At 49.3% G+C, this 23,013-nt stretch overlaps 1 protein-coding gene across 1 annotated transcript in view; it reads left to right on the plus strand.

Moving 5' to 3' along the window:
• The window catches only part of Abca13 (ATP binding cassette subfamily A member 13), a 312,721-nt gene that overhangs the window by 222,874 nt on the left and 66,834 nt on the right, over window positions 1–23,013 (plus strand). Inside the window, 3 exon segments of the mRNA XM_063233618.1 lie at window positions 14,422–14,476; window positions 15,996–16,173; window positions 18,670–18,785. Coding sequence (XP_063089688.1) covers window positions 14,422–14,476; window positions 15,996–16,173; window positions 18,670–18,785 — 349 coding nt within the window.

Genomic DNA, 23,013 nt, shown 5'->3' on the forward strand with positions numbered 1-23,013 from the left:
CGAGGTGGACCTGGACAGTTAAGAGAAACCTGGAGCCACTTGGGGGTATCTGGCATTGGGGAGAGAGCAGAAAAACATGAAATTATGCCCAGAGGTCAAAACCGAGCTCAGTGCCCAAAGTACCCCATATTCCTAGGGGTCACCACCAGCTTGGGCATGGGCAGTGGGCATGGATGGGCATGGGATGGAGGACTAGAGAGCAAGGCAGGTGGGCAGGGCTCCCACGGGGAGGGAAAGGGGGACACAGGCACAGACGTCCTGTGGCTGAGCATCAGGACCTGTGGTAGCCAGGGTGCTGGGGGTGCAGGAGGGAGGCCAGACATGGAGAGTGTGGGGCAAGAGAGAAAAGTCAGGATGATGTTGATGGTGATGATGATGGTGGTGATGATTTTGGTACCAGGAGTAGAACCTTGGGCCCAAAGTGCGCAAGGCACGTGCTCCAGCACTGAACACAGTCACAGCCCCAAAGGTCAGTTTATGATCAAGAAGATTCGGTACTTGTGGCTTAGTAACAGGAGAGAGGTGTGCAGAATCTGGGGAAGCTTCAGAGTGGACTGAAGTCTGGAGTCTCCCACGACTACTCTCTCTCCAGTACCAGAAACCCCCAAGCAAAGGACAGGGATGCTCTCCATCACTCAGTACCTTTGAAGGACACGAGGTACGTGGGCTGAGTGTGTGGGGTGCAGGGCAGTGAATCCCGCCTGCAGAACGCAGCATTGCAGGCTTCCTCTCACAGCAGAAGCCCGAGGGGAAGGCCAATGGTAGGAGGGGGAGGGAGAGAGAGGCAGGAGAGGAGGAGGGGAGAGAGAAGGGGGGGACAGGAATTGAGGCGGGTATGCACCGGTCTGCACAAGGGGTTTGAACTCTACTGCAAACCTGAGCTGAGAAAGACGGATGGCAGGAAAGTCAGACAGTGCCCAGGCATAGTCAGGGAGGCCAGGGAGATTTTATAAGAATGCAGGGGAACCCAGGTGTGGTGGTTCTTCTTGTCCTCTCAGCCCTTCAAGAGGCTGAGGCAGGACAATCATGTGTGACCCCACTTCGATCATATTTACTGACCTAGTAAAAGCTCTCAAAATAAAAATAAAGAAGAGCTGGAGATGTAGCTCAGTGCAAAGGCCCTGGGTTCAAATCCCTGTACAAAATACACCTGAAGAATATAAGGCTAGTAAGATCTTTTCAGGAATTTCCTTTATAGTTGGGCTCTGCTCCTTTTATATCTCCTCCCAAGTCAAATCCCACAGCAAACAAATACATACCTTGAAAAATAAGCACAAGTTCATTGTATAAAGGCACAGAGTGTAGAGATTTGATATAATTAATGTGGCAGAAAGTAGTGTGAGATGTTAAAATGAATCAAACAGCTGTCTTCCTTTTTAAACGTCAATAACTGACTGACACAGACTGTCAGCCCTGTCCCAGGCACCTGTCTGGGGGTCGAGCTACTCCTGTGCACCCTTGTTCTGTTTGTTTCCCCATCTCCCAGTGTCCAGGTGCTGTCCCTTCCCAGCCCTCAGCGATGTCCCACCATGGCCCAGCTCCATGGCCCATCTTATTCTGTCCTGTGCTTCTCCCATGGTTGCTTGTTTCTTTGTCTGTGCAGAAGATGTAATTCTGCTTGTGTAGCTTTGCTGTTGTTTCTGGTGTTGTTTGAGATCTAAGAAAAACAACAACAACAACAACAACAAAAAAAAAAAAAAAAAACCGAAAAACAAAACACCTCTGCCAGTATAAGGTCAGGGGATATTTCTCTTTTGTTTCTCCTAGTGGCTTCGTACTTTAGGCCTTACCTTTAAATTTCCCAGTCACCTTGAGTTGATTTTTGTGCATGTGGAGGGATAGGAATTGAGTTTCTTTTTTCAGCATGGGAATAAACAGCTTCTCCAGCACCATTTATTGAAGAGATTTTCCTTTTCCCAAAGTGTGATCTGAATGCCTTTGTTAAAAGAAATCAGTTGAATATAGGTAGTGCCTGGGCTCGGTTTTGTATTCCCCTGGCCTGCGGTCTCTTTCAGTGCTAACTCGGTGCCTCTGGAATACTTTTCTTTCTGAATCCCCTGGGACCTGCAGCTCCAGGGTGCTGTGAGCCCCAGGGAGGATTGAGAGGGTCCATGTGTGCTCTGTGATGGGCCGGAGGTGAAGTGGGCCAGAAGGAAGTGAATGCAGCACCGCTGTGCATGGTATCATCCTGCATCACTTTCGAGAAACCAGATAAACTGTCCAAGAGTGAATGCCAGGTCAGAAGGAGATGGGTTGAGCCCCAGTACAGAAGATGATCTTTGGACAGTAGAACAGAGATGCTGAATGAGGAGTTCTTGAGGCTTGGGACCCTGCTGGCTCCTGAGACCTTGGCTCTCCTCAGAGCCAGTTAGGGGTGGACGTTCAGTGCCATGCAGGCCCGCTGACCCTGGGATGGGAGGCCGCAGTGGAGCCAGACTCTGGCTGTGGACTGGTGGCCCAGAGCTCAGCTTCCTGAGACCCCTTCTGGCCTGAGAGGGGGTTGCGGGAGGCCGTGGTGGCCTGTCTCTCTGCTCTGCCTCAGTGGTTCTGATTGATTCTCCTGGGGTGGAGGCAAAGATCTCCCTGTCACCCCCTCCCTGCCCCTGGGGAGAACCACAGCAACCCCCCCCCCTCTGTGTCAGGCTGGAGTTCCAGAGAGGTTCAGAGAGGGACCAAAGCAGGAGCTCCTGCCTGAGGCTTCCTGGAGGGGAGGGGCGGGCCACTTCTGGGTTCTCTGGCAGCCTCTCCTGTCTGTGCCTGGTGGTGGTGTTCTAAGTCAGAGCCTCCTGCACTGCCTTGCCTGGGACCTAAAGAAATGGCAGACTCACAGCCCTGTCCTCTGGGCCCCAGGGCCCCAGCTGGCCCTGTATGAGTTTCCCTGCTGTGTTAGGGTTGGGGGAGGAGGGCATTTTCCTTGGTACTCAGTGTCAGTGTGTTTCCAGCTCACAGTGATCACACCTGCAGTGGGGAGCTGCTGCACGTATGGGTCACCTCTTAGTTCTTCCTGTGTCCCATTCCCCCTCCTCCTCCCCCCATTTCATCTCTAGGTTTCCTTCCCATGTGCAAAATCTCTCCCTCCCAGTTTCCAATTATGAATCTTTTGTTTTCCTTTTAAAATCATGCATGCATTGGGTCTTCACGTAAGCCAGACCTGGTGATATTTAAGCTTGTGTATTTGATTGATGTCACTTGTCATCCTCTCGGGCTGCATCCATCTTCCTGCAAATGACTGAAGGTTTGTCCTTCTTTGTGGCAGAGTTGTACTCTACAGTGAGTAAATACTGCATTTCCTTTACCCATTCATCTGTGGATGGACACGGAGGCCTTTTCCAAGACTCAGTTATTATGAATTGTGCTGCTGTAAATGTGGGTATGCATGAATCACTGCAATACCGTGCCTTTATCTCTTTTGAGATGATACCTAGAAAGGGAAGAGTACTGTTGGATGGAATTTCTGACTTTCGCCTTTTGCGGCATCTCCGTACAGATTCCTGCATCTCCGCTGCTGAGAAGCGGCTGCTCTTTTCAGTTGCCCATTTTTGAGTGGATCTTTTGTTTTGAAGCAGTCTTATCCTTTTTGAGTTCTTTACGTACTCTAGACATTATTCCTCTGTCTGAGGAATAGCTGGAAAAATATACTCCCGTTATGTAAGTTGTCTCTTCACTCTGTTGGTTGTTTCATTTGCTGTGCAGAGGCTTTTTAATTTGACCTGGCCCTGTTCGTTCATTCTTGATGGTATTGCTTATGCAATTGGAGTTTTGTTCAGGAAGGCCACGCCTAGGCCTATGTCTGCAAGAGTTTTAGCTGTTTTACCTTCTAGCGTATTCACTGCTTCTGTTTTAATATGTAGGTCTTTGATCCACTTTGATTTTACTTTAGTCCATGGTAAGGTATTTGAATCTAGGTTCAAACTTCTGTTTGTGTATGGCCAGATGGTTTAAAATATGCAAATCAATAAACGTAACACATCATATAAACAAAAGCAAGCAAAAAAAAATCACATGATCTTCTCAACAGGTACAGAAAAGAGCCTTTGGAAAATCCATCATCCGTTCACGATAAAAGACTTGAGGTAAAAGGGTAGAGGAGGACCTTTCCTCATCTAATCAGAGCCATTTATGGAAAACCTACTGCTAGCATCATATTACATAAGGAAAACCTGATTGGTTTCCCCTAAGATAAGAAACAAGACAAAAATGTCCCCTGTCCCCGCTCCTGTTCAGTATAGTACAGGAAACATTAGCCAGAGCCGTCAGACAAGAGGAAGAAACACAGGAGACAGGTGGCAGAAAGGCAGGAACCGAGCTGGCTGTCCCGATGCTTGTATGATGCTTACATACAAGGCCCCAGATGTTCAGAAGTCTCCCAGAACTAATGAGCAAACTCAGCAAGGTAGCAGGATACAAAATCAGTGTACAAAACCAATAGCATTCCAGGGATGAGCAGAATGGGGTTATTCCATCTTGGCAAAGCTGGCTTTTGTTGTGTGAGTTTTTGTTGTTGGTTTTACTTACCAACACAGACACCAAGGGCTGACAGAATGCCATCTGTGGAATTTGGGGAAAAAAAAGGTACACATCTCATTCCCTTCCCACTGAAGATGCTGCCAACACAGTATACTAGCCACAGGGATGCCTTCAGGTGGAAGGTAAATTAAAAACATGCTGTAGATGTGCTCTTAGTAAAACAGGATATGTAGAGCCAGCCATCTGGGATGTGAGCACAAGGACACAGAAAGAGAGAGTCCACTGGGTAAAGAGCTTGCATGGGCATTGGCTAGGAAAGCACATTATACGTCTGTCTCCCATGCGTCAAAAACTAATAGGTCAAGGGTGCCCCCTGAATGAAGTTAAAGTACACAGTGTAAAACACTAGTGATAGTGTATCCAAGGGCAGTGCATGCGTGCAGAAAATTCTGAAGGAACTAATTAACATGAAGGCAAACAGTGATTACTTCTGATTGGTTAGGACTGGATCACAATTTGTTTTTATTCTTTACCCTCTTTTATATTTTAAGGCCTGTTTATCATTGGCTTTTATTTCTCAGTGAGAGTGATTTATTCATTTTCATATTCTGGGAAAAAAAAAAAAAAACACATCTTTTCCAGGAGAGATTAAGGAGTAAGCAATGGAAAGGCCTCCAAAATTAACCTTTAGTGTGAGTAGTTCACATTTTCTCTTAGTGTTGTCTGGCTGCGTTAACATTTCTACTCTTCTCCTGTCACCACGAGTCGGGGTGAATTAATTATGAGAGCAAACTTTTCCATACGTGTTGAAGTTAAGGCAAATCTTTCCTTTTGAAGTGGATGCCTGCAGACATCTGGGTGTTATTTTTTCCAGAGTTACAAATTATATAAGAGTAATGAGCCTACAGTGATGAGTGGAATTGTGGATGTGTTAAGTGTCTTGCTGTCATAATGGGTACGGGACAAAAGCACAGATGTGTGTTTTTACAAATGACAAATGCACCAAGTCTAGAAACCATTGCAGATGTCACCATAATGAGAATACTAAGTGACAAAACTGATTTTATATAGTTACACATTGCTGTGAGCTAAGTCATCCACAGAGAAGCCAGGATTTAAGTGACAAGAATAATCCAGAAAAATGACTCACATGTGCCCACCAGCTACGTTTTGAAATGTCATTTCTGCATACCTGGGGAGTGATGCCAGGAGGTTAGAGAGCTCTGTCTATCTGTCATGGGCCCTATCCTCTAAGATCCTGGCCCAAGGTCCCCTCAGAGTACTGCTGTCACTTAAGTAGGGTACTGTGTGGGCACTGATGATGGACTTCATTCCTCAGTCATGGAAACCATTCACCTCAGTGAAGCGGCCTTGCAGTGTGGACCCCCAAGCATCTCAGTGCTTCTCCTGGGGTCCCACAAAGTAGACTAAGGGAAGATTCAGAAAATTGGTGGTGTACCTTTTGTTCTGCTCATCTGGCCTTAGATTGGTGCCTGGGACACTCCTCTGCCTCAGCTTCCTCTCCTGCCTGACCCCTCCTGTAGCCCCTTGGGTACACCTTGTCCACAGCAGGTCCCATCCCAGGAGAAGTCACATAGACCAGGTCCCCAGCATGTGAGCAGGCCACAAGCTGCTGTCTCCCAGAAGGACTGCAGTCTGGAAGTGTCACAGTGTTAATCCAGGGTGGTGTGACGAGCTGTGTGAGAGGGGTCAAACATGCTCTGGGATCCAGGGGGACCCAGACACTTCAGGAACTGCCTGATCCCCCATGTCTTTTTGTTCTCCCTTCACTCATTAATCCTTAGTTTTGAGATAGTGCACACACAGATCAGTTACTTAAGTAACCCCAACTTTTATCTACTTTTTCCAACATAGGATGTTTTAGCACCAATAAAAGCCACATTAATTTGATTTTTAAGGATGTGTAGTTCTGCAGAGCTGGTGCTAGGAAACCAGTGCAGATGCTGAAACATCTAAGGTCACCATAAGTGAGACTGCAAGATAAAAAAGACCCATGGCAGTTACACAGGATGAGATGCTCCTCTACCACAAAGAAGGCGCACCTGAGTCAGCTGTAGGAAGATGCTCGCACCTGAAGACTGTACTGTGAAGTGAAATAAATCACAGAAGCTTAGCTATCCGATAAGTTCTCTGCTATGAGAAACCCAAAGTATAAATAATTTAAAGAACCAAGGGCAAGACAGACACTAGAAAAGAGGGAGAGAGAGTTTTTGTGCATGGCAAGGGTCTCTTAAGCTGGAGAAAGAGGGCAGGAAGGAAGGGGAGGGGAAGGAAAAGAGGTAAGGTGTGTGAACCCCAGCTATGCCCCACAACCAATGCAGTGGTTTCCTGTTGCAGACACAGCCTCCCGAGAAAACGAGGGGCTCACTCGGCACCTCCAGTGTTCCCCTAAGTGTGCTCCCCTCTCGCAGCCAACACTGCTCCGTGGCCAGCAGGCAGCCTGGGTACCTGGACTCCTTGGGCACAGGGTGGGCCTAGTTCACCCTCAGACTCGCCCTGTCCCTCAGAGATGCCCGAGCCCCTCTCCCTCCAGGGTGACTCCAGCTGTGCCCTGCGCAGTGCTTGTTCATGGTTCTGTCCATGCACTGGCACCATGAGCAGGTGCCTGTCCAGTGCTGAGGGGGTGGGCAGGAGGAGGGATCTCATCTCTGCTTGACCTTTGATGAATCCAGTTACTGTCTGGTGCCCAGATTCCTACCACTCAGAGGAGAACGAGTTCAGAGCACCCCATGCCTCTGTCCTCTCGGGCACCCCGCTGTCTCCTGGAAGCTGGGCTGCTCATCTCAGCTTTGGAAATGGCGCCAGGTCCTGCTTAGTGGGTGCCCTTTGATTGTAAACCCTATAGGCCAAGGCTCTGTCTCTTTCGCTATATCTTTAAAAGAGAATTTCTTAGTTCAGTTGTGAAAACAGAAGAATACTGAGAAGTTTTATCTGAGTCATGGTCATTGTAGATTTATTTTTAAATTGATTCATAATAACATAAAAATTATGTGTATTTATTGGTATTATCTTAGTTATTTTCTCATTGCTAGGCCAAAATACTTGACACTCACAAGTTAAAGGTGGAAAGTTTTACAGTGTTTTGGTTCAGAGTCTGTAGAGGTTTCAGTCTACAGTCAGCTGGCTCCAAGCAGGGTGGCATGGCAGGGGGCATCACAGAGGAGAAAGGGTTCATAGCCTGGCAGGCAGAAGGTAGCAAGCAGCAGCAGCAGCAGCCACCTGCCTTCTCTCCACTCCTTTCTGTTCCTTCGAGGCTGCCAGCCCGTTGATTGGTGCCACCTGTACCTGGGGTGGGGCTGCTGATATCCACACCCAGAACTGTGGTGACCCAGGTTAATTATCACACACCCTTAATCCCAGCTCCACACACACACCTCCAAACAGCCCAATCTATGACCCTGTGAGGTTTTCGGGGACATCTAGATAGAGGCCATAACGCATACAATGTTTCAATAGCTGTACACACTATGGAATGCTCACATCCAATAAGCCTGCCTATCTCCAGTGCTCACATCTCCTTATGGTACAGGCATCCAGGATTCTCCTCCTGCTTCTCCCCCTTCCTTTCCCCCTTCTATTCCTCCTCTTCCTCTTTTTCCTCCTCCTCCTCCTCCTCTTCCTTCTCCTGCTCCTTCTGCTTCCTTTTGTTTATTTGTGTGGTACTGGAATAATAGATCCAGGGCCTTTCCTCTGAGTCACATCCCATAACCCTTTTTCATTTTTAAAATTTTGAGACACGGTCTCACCAAGTCATGAAGTTGCTGTCATCTTCCTGCCTCCGCCTCCCTAGTGCTAGGGTTCCAGGCATGCAGCACCTCGCCTGGCTTCCCCTGACTGTTTGAGCAGTGCTGGACATTGCCAGTGCCTCAGTGATGGCAGTAGCCTGCATGGGGTCCCTGCAGCTCCTCCCTTAGCATAGACAGGCTGCTCTCAGCTGTCCCTGCTGCCACTGAGGGTTTCTGCTCTGTGCCGCGTGTACAGTGGACCCCACGGGGCCCTGAAGCAGTGCCTGGTGTGCAGAGCCTTTGCCTGGTGATGAGTGATTTGCTGGGCGAGGCACAGATGAGGCTCTGCAGCTGTCAGGAAACCTGCCTTTTCTTCAGCTCCCATTTTTGCCTTGAGTGTGCGCCAGGCCTGGAGTGCTCCTCAGAGGAGCCTTATCTTTTGTAAGAATCTATCATTATAGAAGAGCACCAGCTGCCTCACAAAGGGATGCGTGGATATTGTGAAAGTGTCTCCAGCACGGCATCTCACCATCAGATTAGAGCGAGACACACGTTATAAAAACACCTGGAATTGGAGCTGGTTCATTGGGAGTTCCTCACCACCAGAGCAGGCAATCATTCTGCCCTGAGATGTGAGACCAGATGTACCCTTGCCTCCTAGATTAAAACTCTGAAGCGGCAACAGAAATCCAGGAAATGTGCTGCCCAGGAGGGCAATAAATGCATAACAGCAGAGTTAGGACAGCGAAAACATGGGTTAGAGCACTGTTTTTAATCTTCCAGCCATGGCTATCTCAGTTAAACATAAGACAAGATCCTGGTGCAGCCTGGTCAGGGGAGGATGCAGCCACAGCCCTTTGCAGTGCACTGTGGAGCTCTCTGGAAGCATTCGCAGGTTTTCCTTGCACAAGGAGCAGGGCAGAGTCGTCTGCTCTCCAGCCTTGCTTTCCTTCCCCTGTATGGCTCTGCCCTTTGCAAAACCAGAAGCCTGTGCTGAAGAGGTATGTGACCTGCCTGTAGGAAAACAGACTGAGGGCATCTGCAGGTGTGAACCCCAGTTCATCACAGCCATCAGACTCTGGAAGGTTCTTCAGATACATGTGCTTGAGGTGCCTCTGCTAAGGTAGCCATAGTAACCCTGGGGTGACAGAATGTGAATTTATACCAATAGCCTAATGTCCTAAATGGCACAGGGGATACAGGGCCACAAGATTATTTGTGCAGAGTCATCCCTGCGGGTCTGTCCAGGATGGGTTCCCAGAACCCCCACCTCTGCAGACAGTAGAATGCACACTGCTCAGGTCCCTTGCGTGAAAGTGCCATGGCGGTTATGTATAACTGAGGCATGTGTCTGTTTCCTCTTGTCATGGCAAGCTGTTCCCCCAAAGCCTTATGTACTCATAGGTAGGATTTTAGGGAGGTGTTTGGGTCACGGGTGTGTGATATTAGGGTTAAATGTGTGGATAACTAAGTTATTTAACATAGATCTAGGTGTTAATGGCAGGTGATGGAAACCCCACCCTGGTTCTGATGGAGCCACCGAAAGGGTTTGTGTCCAGGATGGGACAAAAAGGAAAGGGAGGCTGCTGCTGCTGCCTCCTGACTGCCCTGCCATAGTCTGTTTCTCCTCTGCCGTGTTAGCCTCCCTCACAGCCAGCCAGTGGTACTAACTGTGAGTTAGAATAAACCTTTCCTCCTTTAATTTCAGGTGTCAGGTGTTTTGCCCCAGCGATGAGAAACTTCCTAAGCCACCCACATACTTTCATAATCCCTAAACTGCAATATTAATCTCTTGCCTGTTGCTGGGACTTAATGCCCATCACCCACAGTTTAGAGGAGGAAAGGTTTGCTTTTGCTTATGTTTTCCATGAGTTCAGTCAGTGGTAAGTTGTTTCCAAGGCAGAAACATCATGATGGAAAGGTACAGAGGAGGAGAAATCTGCTTATCGCTTGGCAACTGGGCAACAGAGAGAGAAGGGAAGAGTCAGGGATAAGCATCCACCCTTCTGGGGCCAATAAACACCTCCTCCAACTAGGCCACGCTTCCTAACTTACAGTGCATGTCTTCCTGCATGACTTTGATTCATGGTAGAAGCATCAGGTGTGGACACTATGATGAAGGAGAGCTGACTGCGTACTTTTGGACACCAGCCCCTTTTCTCTGCACACAAGTGAGGCCTCAATCTGAGAAATACCTCTCCCTTCCCTTCTGTGCTGTCCCTGTGCCAGTGTAATTCATCTTTTTTGTGTGCATGTACGATAAGAACACTAAAGAGCTTATTTCACTGGATTTCAAACATACAGTGTTATTAGCAGCAGTCTGGAACACTTGGTCTCAGAGCTCAGATCTGTCTCTTACCTAAAAGTTGCTGTTCTTTGTCTGTGTCTGCCTGTGGACCACCTAGTTAGCACCTGCCCCTGGTAAACACCTTCTTTCTCCATTGCTACCACCTTGACTGTTTGAAGTTTCACATACAGGTGAGATTGTGAGTCATTTGCCTCTGTGCCTCTTGGCTTGTTTTGGTGGGCACAGTGTCATTGTCCCATCCCTGATGTCATGAAAAGTAGCAGTTCATTTTCTTAAAGGCTGAATAATATTCCACTGTGTGTGTACCCATGGATGAATGGATTCAGGAAGTGCATATACATATGTACTCATGAATGTATGTGTATATTTATACACATTTATTTAAATGGATGAATGACACATTAAATATGTTACATATACACACATAAGCAGAGGTGTCTATTTGTGTGTATAATGACATGTAAACCCTTCACAGTGTCTCTGTTCATCTCTCAGTGTGTACACATCTTGGCTGTTGTGACCTGCTCCCATAGATGTGATGGTACAAATATCTTTAAAATAATGATTTTCTTTCTTTTGATTATGATCCCATCAATCCTTCAGTGCTATGGTGGTTCTGTTACCAATCTTTTGAGTCACCTCTGTGCTGTTTCCAATAAAGGCTGGACTAATTTGCATCCTCCCCAGCAGCACAAGAGAGGTGGTGGGTGTGTTCATTGATAATCACTTCACAACATTTGTCTAATTACATCATCACTGTACATGCCTTAAATGCAGAGGTTCTGTGAATAAATGACAGAGTTGTGTCCTTTAAACTCAACGTGAGTTGGAAATGTTTCAAGTGGGAAATGTGTGTAATGCAGTGACCTGGTCCGTGTACCCTGGCATCATGGTACCCTGAGACTGGGCTGACCAGGACTGCAGCAATCGCTGCCCTTGCCCAGCACCCAGAGAAAGCATCCCATCACACACCGCTCTCCAGGGAGGGCCTACACTTTGAATTCTGAAGCATGACCACTACTGAGCTCTCTCCTTTCCACTGTCATAAAGCTGAGAATTCATCAGTGAGACCACTGTGCACTGGGAATAGTGTCTGTAAACTTCCTGTTCATCAAATGGACCACAATAAGGCAGGAAACAGAAACACAGCAGAGGAGCTGTGATTCCAGACAAGGACTTCAGAGGCATCCAGAGGCCTGCAGAGGGGATGGATGCCTATAGTGAAAGCTCAGGAAATGATGGTCTCTGGGTTCTCAGCGGCCCATGGGAGAAGAGAGAAATATGAGATCTTGAGATTTTATTGCAGAGGGCATCTGTATCTAGGAAAGAATACAAAGGGTCCATTTGTGTTTCTCCTCCTTTTTGGAAATTTCCTGGGCTGCTGTGAGGGATGGTGGGCATCAAGAGAGATGAGCTAGAGGTGATTTGAGCCAGGGCCATCTGGGAGCATTGCCAGTGTGCGAGGAGGTGAGATGAGTGTGCAGAACTTGGGAACTCCTGGGATGTGTGGCGTGGTGCAGGGTGGGAAGGTGAGGGGTCCTTCCCTTTTGAGTCTGTGCTACTGGAGGACCACAGAGATGTTCATGGTGGAAGAACTGGAAGAGGAGGACTTCTGCAGGCAGAATATGGGGCGAGCTGCCTAGGATGGATCTGTGATCACCAAGAGAGGCTTGGGAAGACCCAGGAGAGCTGAGGACATGGGGCACAGAGAGTTGCAGGAGACCTGTGGCCAACCCCACATTTTGGCTGCATGAAGTTGTCCTTCAACTGTGCCATCAGTCAATGGGAGTTAGCGCAGGCCCCCGAAATCACACTGCATAATGTCTCAGAGGGAAGAGGTGAGATCAGAAGGCAGCTCCAAAAGTAAGGTTAGAGGATGGGAACTGTGTTCTTCTGGGGAGAAGGCAGCACTGGATGCTGAACCCTGTCATGCAGCTAGCACTCTGCTCAGTGATGCTGGTTAAACCGAAAGGCATGCTCCCCATTGAGACCTCAGAGGCCAGCAATTACCCAAGGGGTCGCAACCCCCTGCACTTCTGGCTGACAGGCTGTAGACACTGGGTTCCCAGCACCTCCTGAGCTTTGCTTGTTTATGGAACCTAAGCCATAGGATTTAAGAAAACACTGCAGTTACAAGCACAGCTTATAAATAAAGATACCTGATGTATTTGGGCCCCGCCTCCAAATAGTTTCTCTTCCGAAGCAACACAGACCAACTTTCCTTCCTGTGACATTCGATGTTTCAGCCATTTGTTCCTTCTCTTTGTTTTTGCCATTGTGGCTGTGCTTCTGTGTTGAACATTCCAGTATTCTACGTTCCAAAGGTACCCCAGCTACCAGATCACATGCTCTCAGCTGGCCACAGGCTTCTGGGTTCTTCTGGTGACACGCAGCCCCTGGAGTAGCACATGGCATTGCAGGGATAGCCTGGCTGTGTCATCACCTGCAGGGACACCTGTCCCACCCAGCTGGGTGCTTCTGAGCATGGCCCATGGTCAGTTGGCTTTGGCACAGCTGAGTGGTCCAGGCCAGGCTGCTGGTCAGGTGAGGTGCTAGCTGCCTGGGAATCAGCATTTTAGTTAGGACACATAGTGGGTGGCAGGTGCTCTGAGGAGCAAGGCTGTAAGTCATGTTCAGTGAAAGACAAAGAGAAGAAAGCCGGTGGGTGTTCTGGGTCCTGACAGGCAAGCGTCAACCTTGAGCAGTTCAGTCTGTGATGGATGTGGAAGTGAAGTCCACCATCCAGGAAACCACACAGCAGGTATTAGGCCCGCACGCTGGGAGCCAGGAGCAGGATATCTGGACAATATCAATTTATAATCACAGAAATTGTTCTGCAAAACTGAAGCAGAGACTCGCTGAGCAGATACCTCCCACTGTTCTTTCTGTCTGAACAGAAAGAGTGGCCTCAGCTGTGGCTGGGCCGGGAGGGCCAGGCAGGCTGCAGCTGAGCGGCTATCGGGGCAACTGTGGGCTGGACTGCGGGGACTTTGGGGACCTGAGATGTGTTCCAAGACTGCCTTTTGATTTATTTATGTTACACCTTGCGCCTTCATAAGGAAGTGCAAACCACAGATGAATTAAAGGTGAGTGCACAGGAGAGGAAGAAGGCATGGGGTGCAGCACGAAATGAGCAAGGATGGGGTCTGACGTGCTGCCACTGGGACAAGTGCTCAGCTCCAAATGTTTGAAGCAACCAATGAGAGAGAGAAACCTAATTGCTCTCCTGGTTCCCAGGGTGTGCGGGAGGAAACACAACTCGCCTGACTGTAGTTACAGAGTTCTTGATGCAGCATCGCCCCAGCTTGCTGAGGAAGGGACGCCATGCTGGGTGCCATTATAAGCAGCCTTTGTAATGAAACCCTTTTAGTTGATGACTTGGTGGCTGTTTCTCCTCATTGGCTGCCAGCATTTGAACAAAACAAAGCAAAACAACTGAAACAAAATTGGCCAAAGGAAATGGTCCACTTTTCCTACCTAGTCTTGGCTTCACCGAGGCAAATCAAATATTGACCTGGTTGTTACTAAATGATACCCTGGCATACTTTATCTCCTAAGTCTGTTTTTTCCTTATAAAATACCCTGGGGCCCTGGGGGTTTTACAGGGATGGACCATACCTGCAACATGTGAGCACAGCACCTGTCCTATAACACGCATACTGGGCATGCATGACCTTGGCTGCGTTTGTGGTCCCCTGGTTCCTTTTGGCCATGGCAGCCACAGTGAAAACCCCAGCAGGACCTGGCTGAATTGCAAGATGGGATTTAGCCTTGGCTGCTGCTGGGGGCCTGGGGCCTCAGTAAAAGATGCAGGAGCAGGGTGCAGGGGATCCATGGGCAGCAGTGTTGGGGGGTGACTCGTGGGCCGCAGAGGCTTAAGCTTCAATTTTCTCTTCACAGCAATAACGCTGTACAGCCACCCATACGGAGGAGCCTTGCTGAATGAGGACCAGATGTGAGTGGAAAGACTGACACTGTGGCTGCCGCTGGGGTGGGGACCGGGCTGGAGGTCTTTGGGTCACTCAGAGCGGGTTTGCTGCCTCATCTGCTTTTCTCAGGGGAGGTCTATGAGGTCAGTGACACCTGGCTTGGACATTTCCTTGAGGTGGAAAGAATGCGATTAATAGAAGGAGATGTGTCCATGAGCTCCGAATGGATGGAGACACTGAGCAGCTATGATTCTAAGTAGAGATTATCCTGAGGCAGAGTGTTCCCTGAAGGACTTGGGCCTGGGCAGCTTCTGGGCTGTTTGTGTGTGTGCCTGTGGTGCTGGGGGTGGCGCCCACAGCCTGGTGCATGCTGGGCACATGCTGTCCTGCAGACGTGCACCCCAGGCACCTTCCAGGACAGTTTATCCATTGACACAGACTCGGGGTATGCACAGGGAGATAGGGTGGTGCCCCTGATGTTGACTGTGGGACACTTTCCTCGCTGTCCCTGTGGAGGGCAGTGTCACTTTCCACTGTTTCATGGTAAGGTACAGCAGCACCCTGCCCAGCTTCTACCATTCCCCATCTGCTTTCTGGATCATACTGTCAGTAGACCATTAAGCAATGCACTGATAATGAAAGTGTTATTTATATCCTTCTTACCCAGGTAGGAACATAATATTAGTAATGAACACAAAGCCTTGGTAGGGTCTTACCAAGTTGCCCAGGCTGGGCTCAATCTTGCTATCTTCCTGCCTCAGCCTCCCAGAAAGTTAGGATTACAGGCATGCACCACCATGTCTGGCTGCAGCATGCTTCATGGGCATTCTGTCTTCCAGTCATTACTGTAGCAGGAAAGAAGGGTCCCTGCCCTTCATGCTCTGCTTTCTGGGTCTCTGCCTCTAATTGTCTCTGACAGCCGCCTGGGTCTCAGCAGCAGCCAGCTGACAAATATAATAAGACCAGAAGCCTTGGAAAAGAAGATGCAGCTTGGAGCATGGTTTATGGGGAATGGTTTTGTTCTATCAGATGCCAACAAGACCATTTGTATCCAATGTCCCTAAAGACAGGGTGGACAAGAGACCAGGTGGCACTTGCCAGGTTGGAAAGGTGTTACTAATGCTGCAGTTAAAAGCCCTGGCAGGAGAACAGGGGTGTATGTGACTACAGCCTGGCTGTGGTCAGAGTCACCGTGGCTGGCACAGGGCCAGAGCAGTTGGATCTGTCACCAGTGCCCTCCCTGGCAGGGGTTGCCGTGACCAGTTCTCCTTGTCCTGGGCAGAGTCCGTGGTTTGTCGCTGCTCCTGTTGCAGAAATGCTGTCCTCTTAGATAGGCATTGAGCTGCACCTCCAGGGTGGACTCAGATAGGGAGATGTAGCCATGCCCGGCTCTGTGCTGCTCCGTAATGTTGGCCCCAAACTCTGAACAAAGGTCCAGGTCTCCCGAGATTTCCAGGGCTCCGGGTCAGCATCCCTGGCTGTCACAGTGGAGAGGGTGCTGGGTTCTTTTGTTCCACCTGATGACATACTGTTCTTCTCCCGCAGCCTGGAGAGCATCCGGCAGTGCGGCGTGGCCCTGTGCATTGTGCTGGGATTCTCCATCCTGTCTGCATCTGTTGGGAGCCATGTGGTGAGGGACAGGGTGACCGGAGCCAAGAGGTTGCAGCATATAAGTGGTCTTGGCTACAGGACGTACTGGGTCACTCACTTCTTGTATGACATGGTAGGACACCTGTGTGGGGGCAGGGCAGGGGCTGCGGGATTTGGACCACCCAGGGGCATCCATGGAGAAGGGCTCCTAGTATCAGGGACAGTGTTCAGGCCAAGCCACCTTCAGTGATGCCCAGCAGACTGTCAGGGTGACTTTAGTCGGAAAGGACCTCTGGCTGCAAATCTGGGAAATCCGAGCTCTGCCTAGGATGCAAAGTTTGTCACTGGGAAGCCCCGTAAATCAGCTCCATCCATGTGGTCCTTTGAAAGAGGAGGAAGGTGAGATGACAAAAAGAATTAAGCAGGATCTGTCCTTTGCCCCCCTGACACCAGCCCCACTGGGAGGCAGCTCTGTTCCCTGTGTGAGACGGCTGCCAGCTTTTCGCCTGGGACCCTCTGTGCCACCTCCGCAGGGTCAGAGAGGACAATGACAGAGCCCTCCTTGGGTTTCCCTAGAGCTCCAGACACTTAGGTTGCATCAAAAGTGCATCTACCTCAACCGACAGAGTGCTCTGTGCTCTTCCCTGGTAAACACTCTGTGTGTTTCCAAGCAGTGCTGAGCTGTTGTGGGGTCCTGGTACATGCACCTCCCATCTTCAGCAGTAGGGTTTCCTGAGGATCCGGGACAGGCCTGGTCCACGAAGACAGCAGGCCAGGCTTCCCGCTGACTCCTCCTGGCCCAGTTCTGCACCAGTTGCCTGGCATCCTGTATGGAACCTGGCATTTAACCTGTTGCTCTCCTGTAACGTCTACAGTTTTGCACTGGCTTAGGATTTAGCTGCTTTACTTGCTTTCCATCATGTGGACTAGACTTTTTAAAAAGTAGATGTTTTGCGCAGATCACACCTAAGTGACCCCAATATTTCAGGAGTTTGGCTGCCCATTTTGAACTGAATCCAAACTTATCTTGTGACAGCTGCCAACAGGAGCGATTCCCAGTGTGTCCCCTTCTTGGGTCTTTACTCAGGACTGAGTGGCCCCCAGCACCACCTCAGTCACCATCCAAGAGGTCCATGAATCTTGGAAGAGACTGAAATGTGCTGGTCCCAGCCCTCACCCTACCATAGATGCTCAGAAGTGGGAGAGAGAAATCAAGGACTCCAGTGCCAGGCTCAGCCTCTGGTCAGCTTGTTCCCAGAGCCACACATGGCCTCAGGCTACTTTGCTCCAGACACCTACCTTTTATTGATATCTTAGTTAGTTTTCCCTCATTGCTGGGACAAAATACCTGAGGTCCAAAATGAAGGAAGGAAAGGTTTGTTTAGCTTGTGGTTTGTGGAGGTTTCAGTCCATGCTCAGGGTACAGAGGCAACAGTTCAAGGAAGCAGAAGACATCAAAAAAGAGCAAAAGGAGAGGAGCCAGAGAGCGAGCCTCTTCCCCTCCTTATATCATGTGCAGGCTCCCTGCCCCAGGGGAGGGAGGCACTCATACTCTTAATTCCAGCACTGGACCATGGATCAGCCACAGACACTAGAAATCTGCCCCCATGCTGCATGAGGCTTTGGGGACATCCAGACACAAACCATAACAGACGATGTCTGGTGGTGGGTCCTGGGCTGCTGGCCTGTGGGGAGCAGCTGCAGGAGAGGGTGGGGGCAGGTAGGGAAGGAAGAGGCTGGTCCTGATTTTCTCCTCCTCACTATCTCCTCTCTTCTCCCTCCTCCCCTTCCCTCTCCTCCTCTCCCCCTTTCCTCTTCTTTTTCTTTCTCATTCTAAGCTACATTTTTAACCTTTCCTCCCTTCTTTGTGGGGAAGCTGGTTAGACAGGGTCTCTCTATGTAGTCTAGGCTGGCCTTGAGCTCATTATATAGCCCCAGCTGGCCTCAAATTTTCCTGCCTCAACTTCCTGAGTGGTAGGATTAACAGCCATGCATCAGCATGCCCAGCTCTCCAGTCCTTTTTTTGAGTTTTATTTTGAGACAGGATCTGGAAAAGTCATGAAGTTGTGTAAGTTGAACTCAAGTTTGCAGTCATCCTGCCTCAGCCTCCTAGAGTGTTGGGATCATAGCCAAGGACCCCTGTTCCTGGCTCTCATTTCTCCTTCTCCTCCTCCTCCTCCTCCTCCTCCTCCTCCTCCTCCTCCTCCTCCTCCTCCTCCTCCTTCTTCTTCTTTCTTCTTCTTCTTCTTCTTCTTCTTCTTCTTCTTCTTCTTCTTCTTCTTCTTCTTCTTCTTCTTCTTCTTCTTCTTTCTTCTTCTTTCTTCTTCTTCTTCTTCTTCTTTTCTTCTTCAATCATAGGGTGCCAGGCTCCACTTTAATTGACCTCATTTGAACATAATCACTCTTGGAAAGCTTTGTTTACAAACAGAGCATCACCCTGAAGTTCGGGTGCTCAGCACATGAGTTCTGGGGACCCAGTTCACCCAGGACAGAGTCTAGCAGTGAGCTGCTCACGGATCAGTGAGAACTTGGCTGAGTTCCTCGGCACAGGGTGTTAGGGTGAGTCTCCAAGGCCACTATGCTGCCCTCCTCTGAGGCTGCTCTCTGCCTCTTGGTTTTGTTTCCCCAGCTCTTCTACTTGGTTTCCGTCTGCCTGTGTGTCACCATCATCATCGCCTTCCAGCTCACAGCCTTCACCTTCCGAGAGAACCTGGCGGCCACAGCACTCCTGCTGGTACTGTTCGGGTGCGTGCACCTCGAGGGGCCCCTGCAGGAGGGTGGTCTGTGAAAGAGAAAACCCTCGGGATGCTGTGAACCTGATGTTGTGCTGTGATGCTCTCCCTTGTCAGACTGTTAGGTGTCTCCTGCCATGGAGACGGGAGGAACAAGCCCCAGTGAGTTGATGTGTGGCCCTGGGGCAGGAAGGGAGGCAGCAGGTATCAAGCATCACTGCCAGCCCAGCCCTGGCCCTGTCACAGTGAGGCCCCATGGCTGCTGGGCAGGCCTGCATAGGGAAGTGGGTCCTGGTCACTGCACCATAGCTGTGGGCTCTCACACACAGTGCGCTTAGCTCTGGCACTGTGTCTGGATAGAGCCTCGTGTGTGCCGCACCATCGGAGGATTAGGGGTTTGATCTGACTTTGTCACATTCTTCTCTCCAGGGAAAAATGGCCAATGCAGGGAGTCCTGGGGTCAGTTTCTCATCTGTGTCTCACTGTGGTCCTGGCTAGCAGTCCCAGTGCTGTGCCTACTGGGCAGAGTGACTGGGTGTGTCTGACATGGGAGGCTTCAGGTTTCCAGAGGCTGATTTGTCAGAGCACGGAGCTAGTATACTGACTTAACAGGACTTAAGCCTCGTTTTGAAATAAAACCTCCAGTCATCAACCAAAAATGACAGCTAATATGACATTTATATATGACATTTTGTGTTCTATCAGTGACCTGGGGTTATTCAAAGCATCTAACTAGGTTACAGGGGTTTAATTAATGTACATATTATACTGAGATGGATGGATGAGCAGGGACAATGGATTCACTGGATTTAAGAGTTTGTTACTTTGCCATTGCAACACAGCCACAGGCTTAGCTGGAAGCGTGATCATCACCTTTAGCAGAGGGAGCCTTTCCTTGGGTGGCCATGCAGAGCTGGCTTCATCTCACTGTGTCCACAGGGCCTGCAAGTCCCAAGAGCCAGGCAGGGCAGTGAGCTGAGACCCACAGAAGCACTGAGCAGGGCCCTTTAATGAGCTGGAACCGAAGGGAACATGGAAGGGATACATGGGTGGACGCTCAGAGAAGATAACACAAATGCCCAGTAGTGTGTCCTTGTCAGGGAAAACTTGGCATTTAAAGGGTAAAAGGGAGGGCAGACAGGGTTTGCATCAAAGAAGGAAACTAACACGTAGCAGTGTCTGGAAGGAAAGTCAGTCCTGCTCGTCTAAAATGTCCAAGCCTTTGAGATGAGCCTGATGTGTGTTTAGTGCTGACCTGTTGTGAAGATGAAGTCACCGTGTTTTATTTGGTGTCTTGGGAAATTCACACATTGCAGGAAAAGGGGTGCAGGGATGCAGAATATTTGTGAACAGTGTGCCCATCGCCACCGGATTCTGAAACCGTTAAAACTCTACACCATATTTTAGTAACAGCGTGGTGAGCATTAAGAGCCATGGTTGGCTTCACCGGACAATAAATTATGCTCTGTAAGTCAACTTAATATTTCTTTCCTCAAAACTAGAAAAAGACACAGGGACTGGCTTCACTAATATGTTCATTTCTACCAAGTATTTGAAAGGTAACTCATGCAAATATAGTTAAAAAAAAAAAAAAAGGTTGGGAGATAGAATTTGGGCTGTTCAGAAGCCACACTGAGACTGTCAATGATACAGTGACAGCAGCCTCCAGGGCCTCACTGAGGCCTGTGTCCTCCTCTGGGCTGTTTTTCCTTAGCTGATGCTTTGATCTTCTAGTCAGGTATTTTACAGAGTGTGACCCAGGGTGGGAACATTAGGTAAAGTGTGACAAAGTGCTTGATTCAGAGCAGACCCCAGGAAGCAGAGACCAGCCTCAGGGAGGTGCTGGACAGAGTGGGGCCTTTAGCCTGCTGTCAGGAGTAGAACATCTGCGCTGGCCCCTGCTGGACCCTCGGATGCCCATTAAAGGAGGGCACAGTGCCCCGTGCTTTGTCCTCCCTGACCACATCAGACACTCTGTGAGGTGCTGCACTCAGAGCACCCCCAGGCCTGGCATCACCAGGTGGAGCAGAGAGAGCCACTGGGTCAGTATTTTACAAAGAACAAAGGCAGACCTCGTCTTCTCCGTGGAGGACTGAAGCAGCTACATTAGTGGACTATTAAAAATTCTGTGTGGTGGAAGAGAAAACCAGTTTGTTACGTGTCATTCCAGGACACAGTTTGAGTCCATAGTGTTAAGTTATAGAAAATTTTTTTTCCATCCCCAGCGAGTTGTATAGTGATTAAACCAGCCCTACCATTGGCTCACAGGGCGGAGCCTGGTGCCCAGGGCTATAGTCTCAGCAGTCAGGTAGGTTAAAGCAGGAGGATTCCAAGTTCAAACTTAACCTGGTGAATTTAGCCATGTAGGGAGAGCATATCTCAAGATAAGAACTAAGAAGAGTGGGGATCAGCTCAGGAGAAAGCCTGAAGTTCAGTCCTCAGGTCTGTAACCAATGAATCAGTTAATTTTAAAATTCAGTCAGTGGCCTCCACCACTGCTTGCCTGAGGTCTCATTTGCTTCTCAAGGAAGCCACGTGACACAGGACAGCCCCTGCTTTTTGCCTGCAAAGGGAAGGCAGAGTGGAGTGCTGTGTGTGTGAACCTGGTGGCCTGCAGGTCTTCTCTGTGCTTCATTTCCCACAGAGGCGTTGGCAGCTTAAAGCATCCAGCAGCTGTGATCTGGCACTCAAGTCAATACTTTGATCTAATGATTCTGCACAGATCCTGCTAGATAATAGTGACTTTCATGGTCTTGTCTCCATTGTGGGCTCTGAAATGCTTTTCCTCGTACCCCAGTGACCACAGCATGATGCTGACAGAAGCTTGTGAGGCCCCGTGATTTTATGTGCGGTGTCCCCTATGTTTTCCACAGCAGGAGAGCTGTGTCTGTTCACCCCGCCCTGCGTTCTACTCCTTGGATTTCATATGCAAAGGGAAGCACATGAAAATACTAACTATCCAGGGTCCCTGGTGCCTCTGACAATGTTTGAAGCCTCCTAATTTCCACAGCTAGTTAACATATTCAAACAACCTCAGGCATTTAGGAGACACTGAAGTGTTGCAGGTTAAGCAATTCATCAGTGGAAGAAAACAGTGACGCCTCTACCTGGAGAGTGCAGAGAGTTCTATAAGCATGCCCGCTAGATGGCTCTGACTGGAGCAGCTGTGATTTTTATGTTTGTATTTTATTTAAAAAGCTGTGAATGCATGTCTGTAACACATAATAAACACATCATGGTAAACTGAGGCATATAGAGCACACATGTTGACCCTTTATTTCCCCTTCCCTTTTTTCTCCTTCCTATCTCTCCACATCCCTGATGGTCTTACTGTCTCCATAAAATTTCTCTCCCCGTTTCCTGCTACCTATCTTTTATTAAAATAGATGACTTCTAGTTACGCATGGCAGTTCATACCTGTAGTCCAGAAGGCTGAGGGAGGCTGAGGCAGGAGGATTACAGGTTTGAGCCCAGCCAGTGCTCAAATTAGAGAGCAACTTAGAGAGACTTTTACCTCAAAACAGAAGCTAAAAAGGGCTGGGGATGAGGTCAGAACGTAGGCTCTGGGTTCAGCTCTGGAAGCACACATGAACACATGACTTCTCCACTGGTTTTGGGAAAAACCATTTCAAGTTGCAGCTTCTCTTAGTGGCATGCATGGAAGTGACCCCGTTTTACTATGGCAGGAGGAACTGGCCAGAATAAAGCCTGGCTCTAGGCTGTGAAGAGAGGAAAGCAGGAGGTTTCCTCCTGGAGAGCTTGAGTGGTTTGCTAGGTCCCAGCAAACCTCTGAGTACCCAGCCGTGTTCTTCATGCTTGGCATGGGGGCCGCAGGGAGGGCCCCCATTCTCAGCTGCCCTTGGAGAGAGCCATGCAAGCTCCTCTGAGGTGCTGGTTTGCTTTATCAGGCAGACATGTGGATTGCAGTGCAGGTTCTGCGGTATCCAAGCACATGAGGGCAATTAGGGACACAGCAGCAGTGACCACCCAGGACCTGACATGCAGCAAACTGAAAACACAGCTCTGCATTTTGTTTTTTATGCTTATTTTAAGGTAGCGCTCTGCAGCTTTCCATGCTGCTTTCCTTCTGCTCTCACTGTAATATGCAGGGATGGTACTTGGGCTGTTGAGAGGCCCTGCGGAGTGGTGCCCCTTAGGAGGAGAGGAGGTGTGAGGGGCAGGGGTTTGGCCCGGGAGGTAGCCAGGGGGCCCCGCTTCTGATGGCGTCACAGCATCCACAG

This window comes from Cavia porcellus, unplaced genomic scaffold, assembly GCF_034190915.1.
Source record: "Cavia porcellus strain 051 isolate PalLab524CR breed Dunkin Hartley unplaced genomic scaffold, mCavPor4.1 scaffold_23, whole genome shotgun sequence".
Taxonomy (NCBI): domain Eukaryota; kingdom Metazoa; phylum Chordata; class Mammalia; order Rodentia; family Caviidae; genus Cavia; species Cavia porcellus.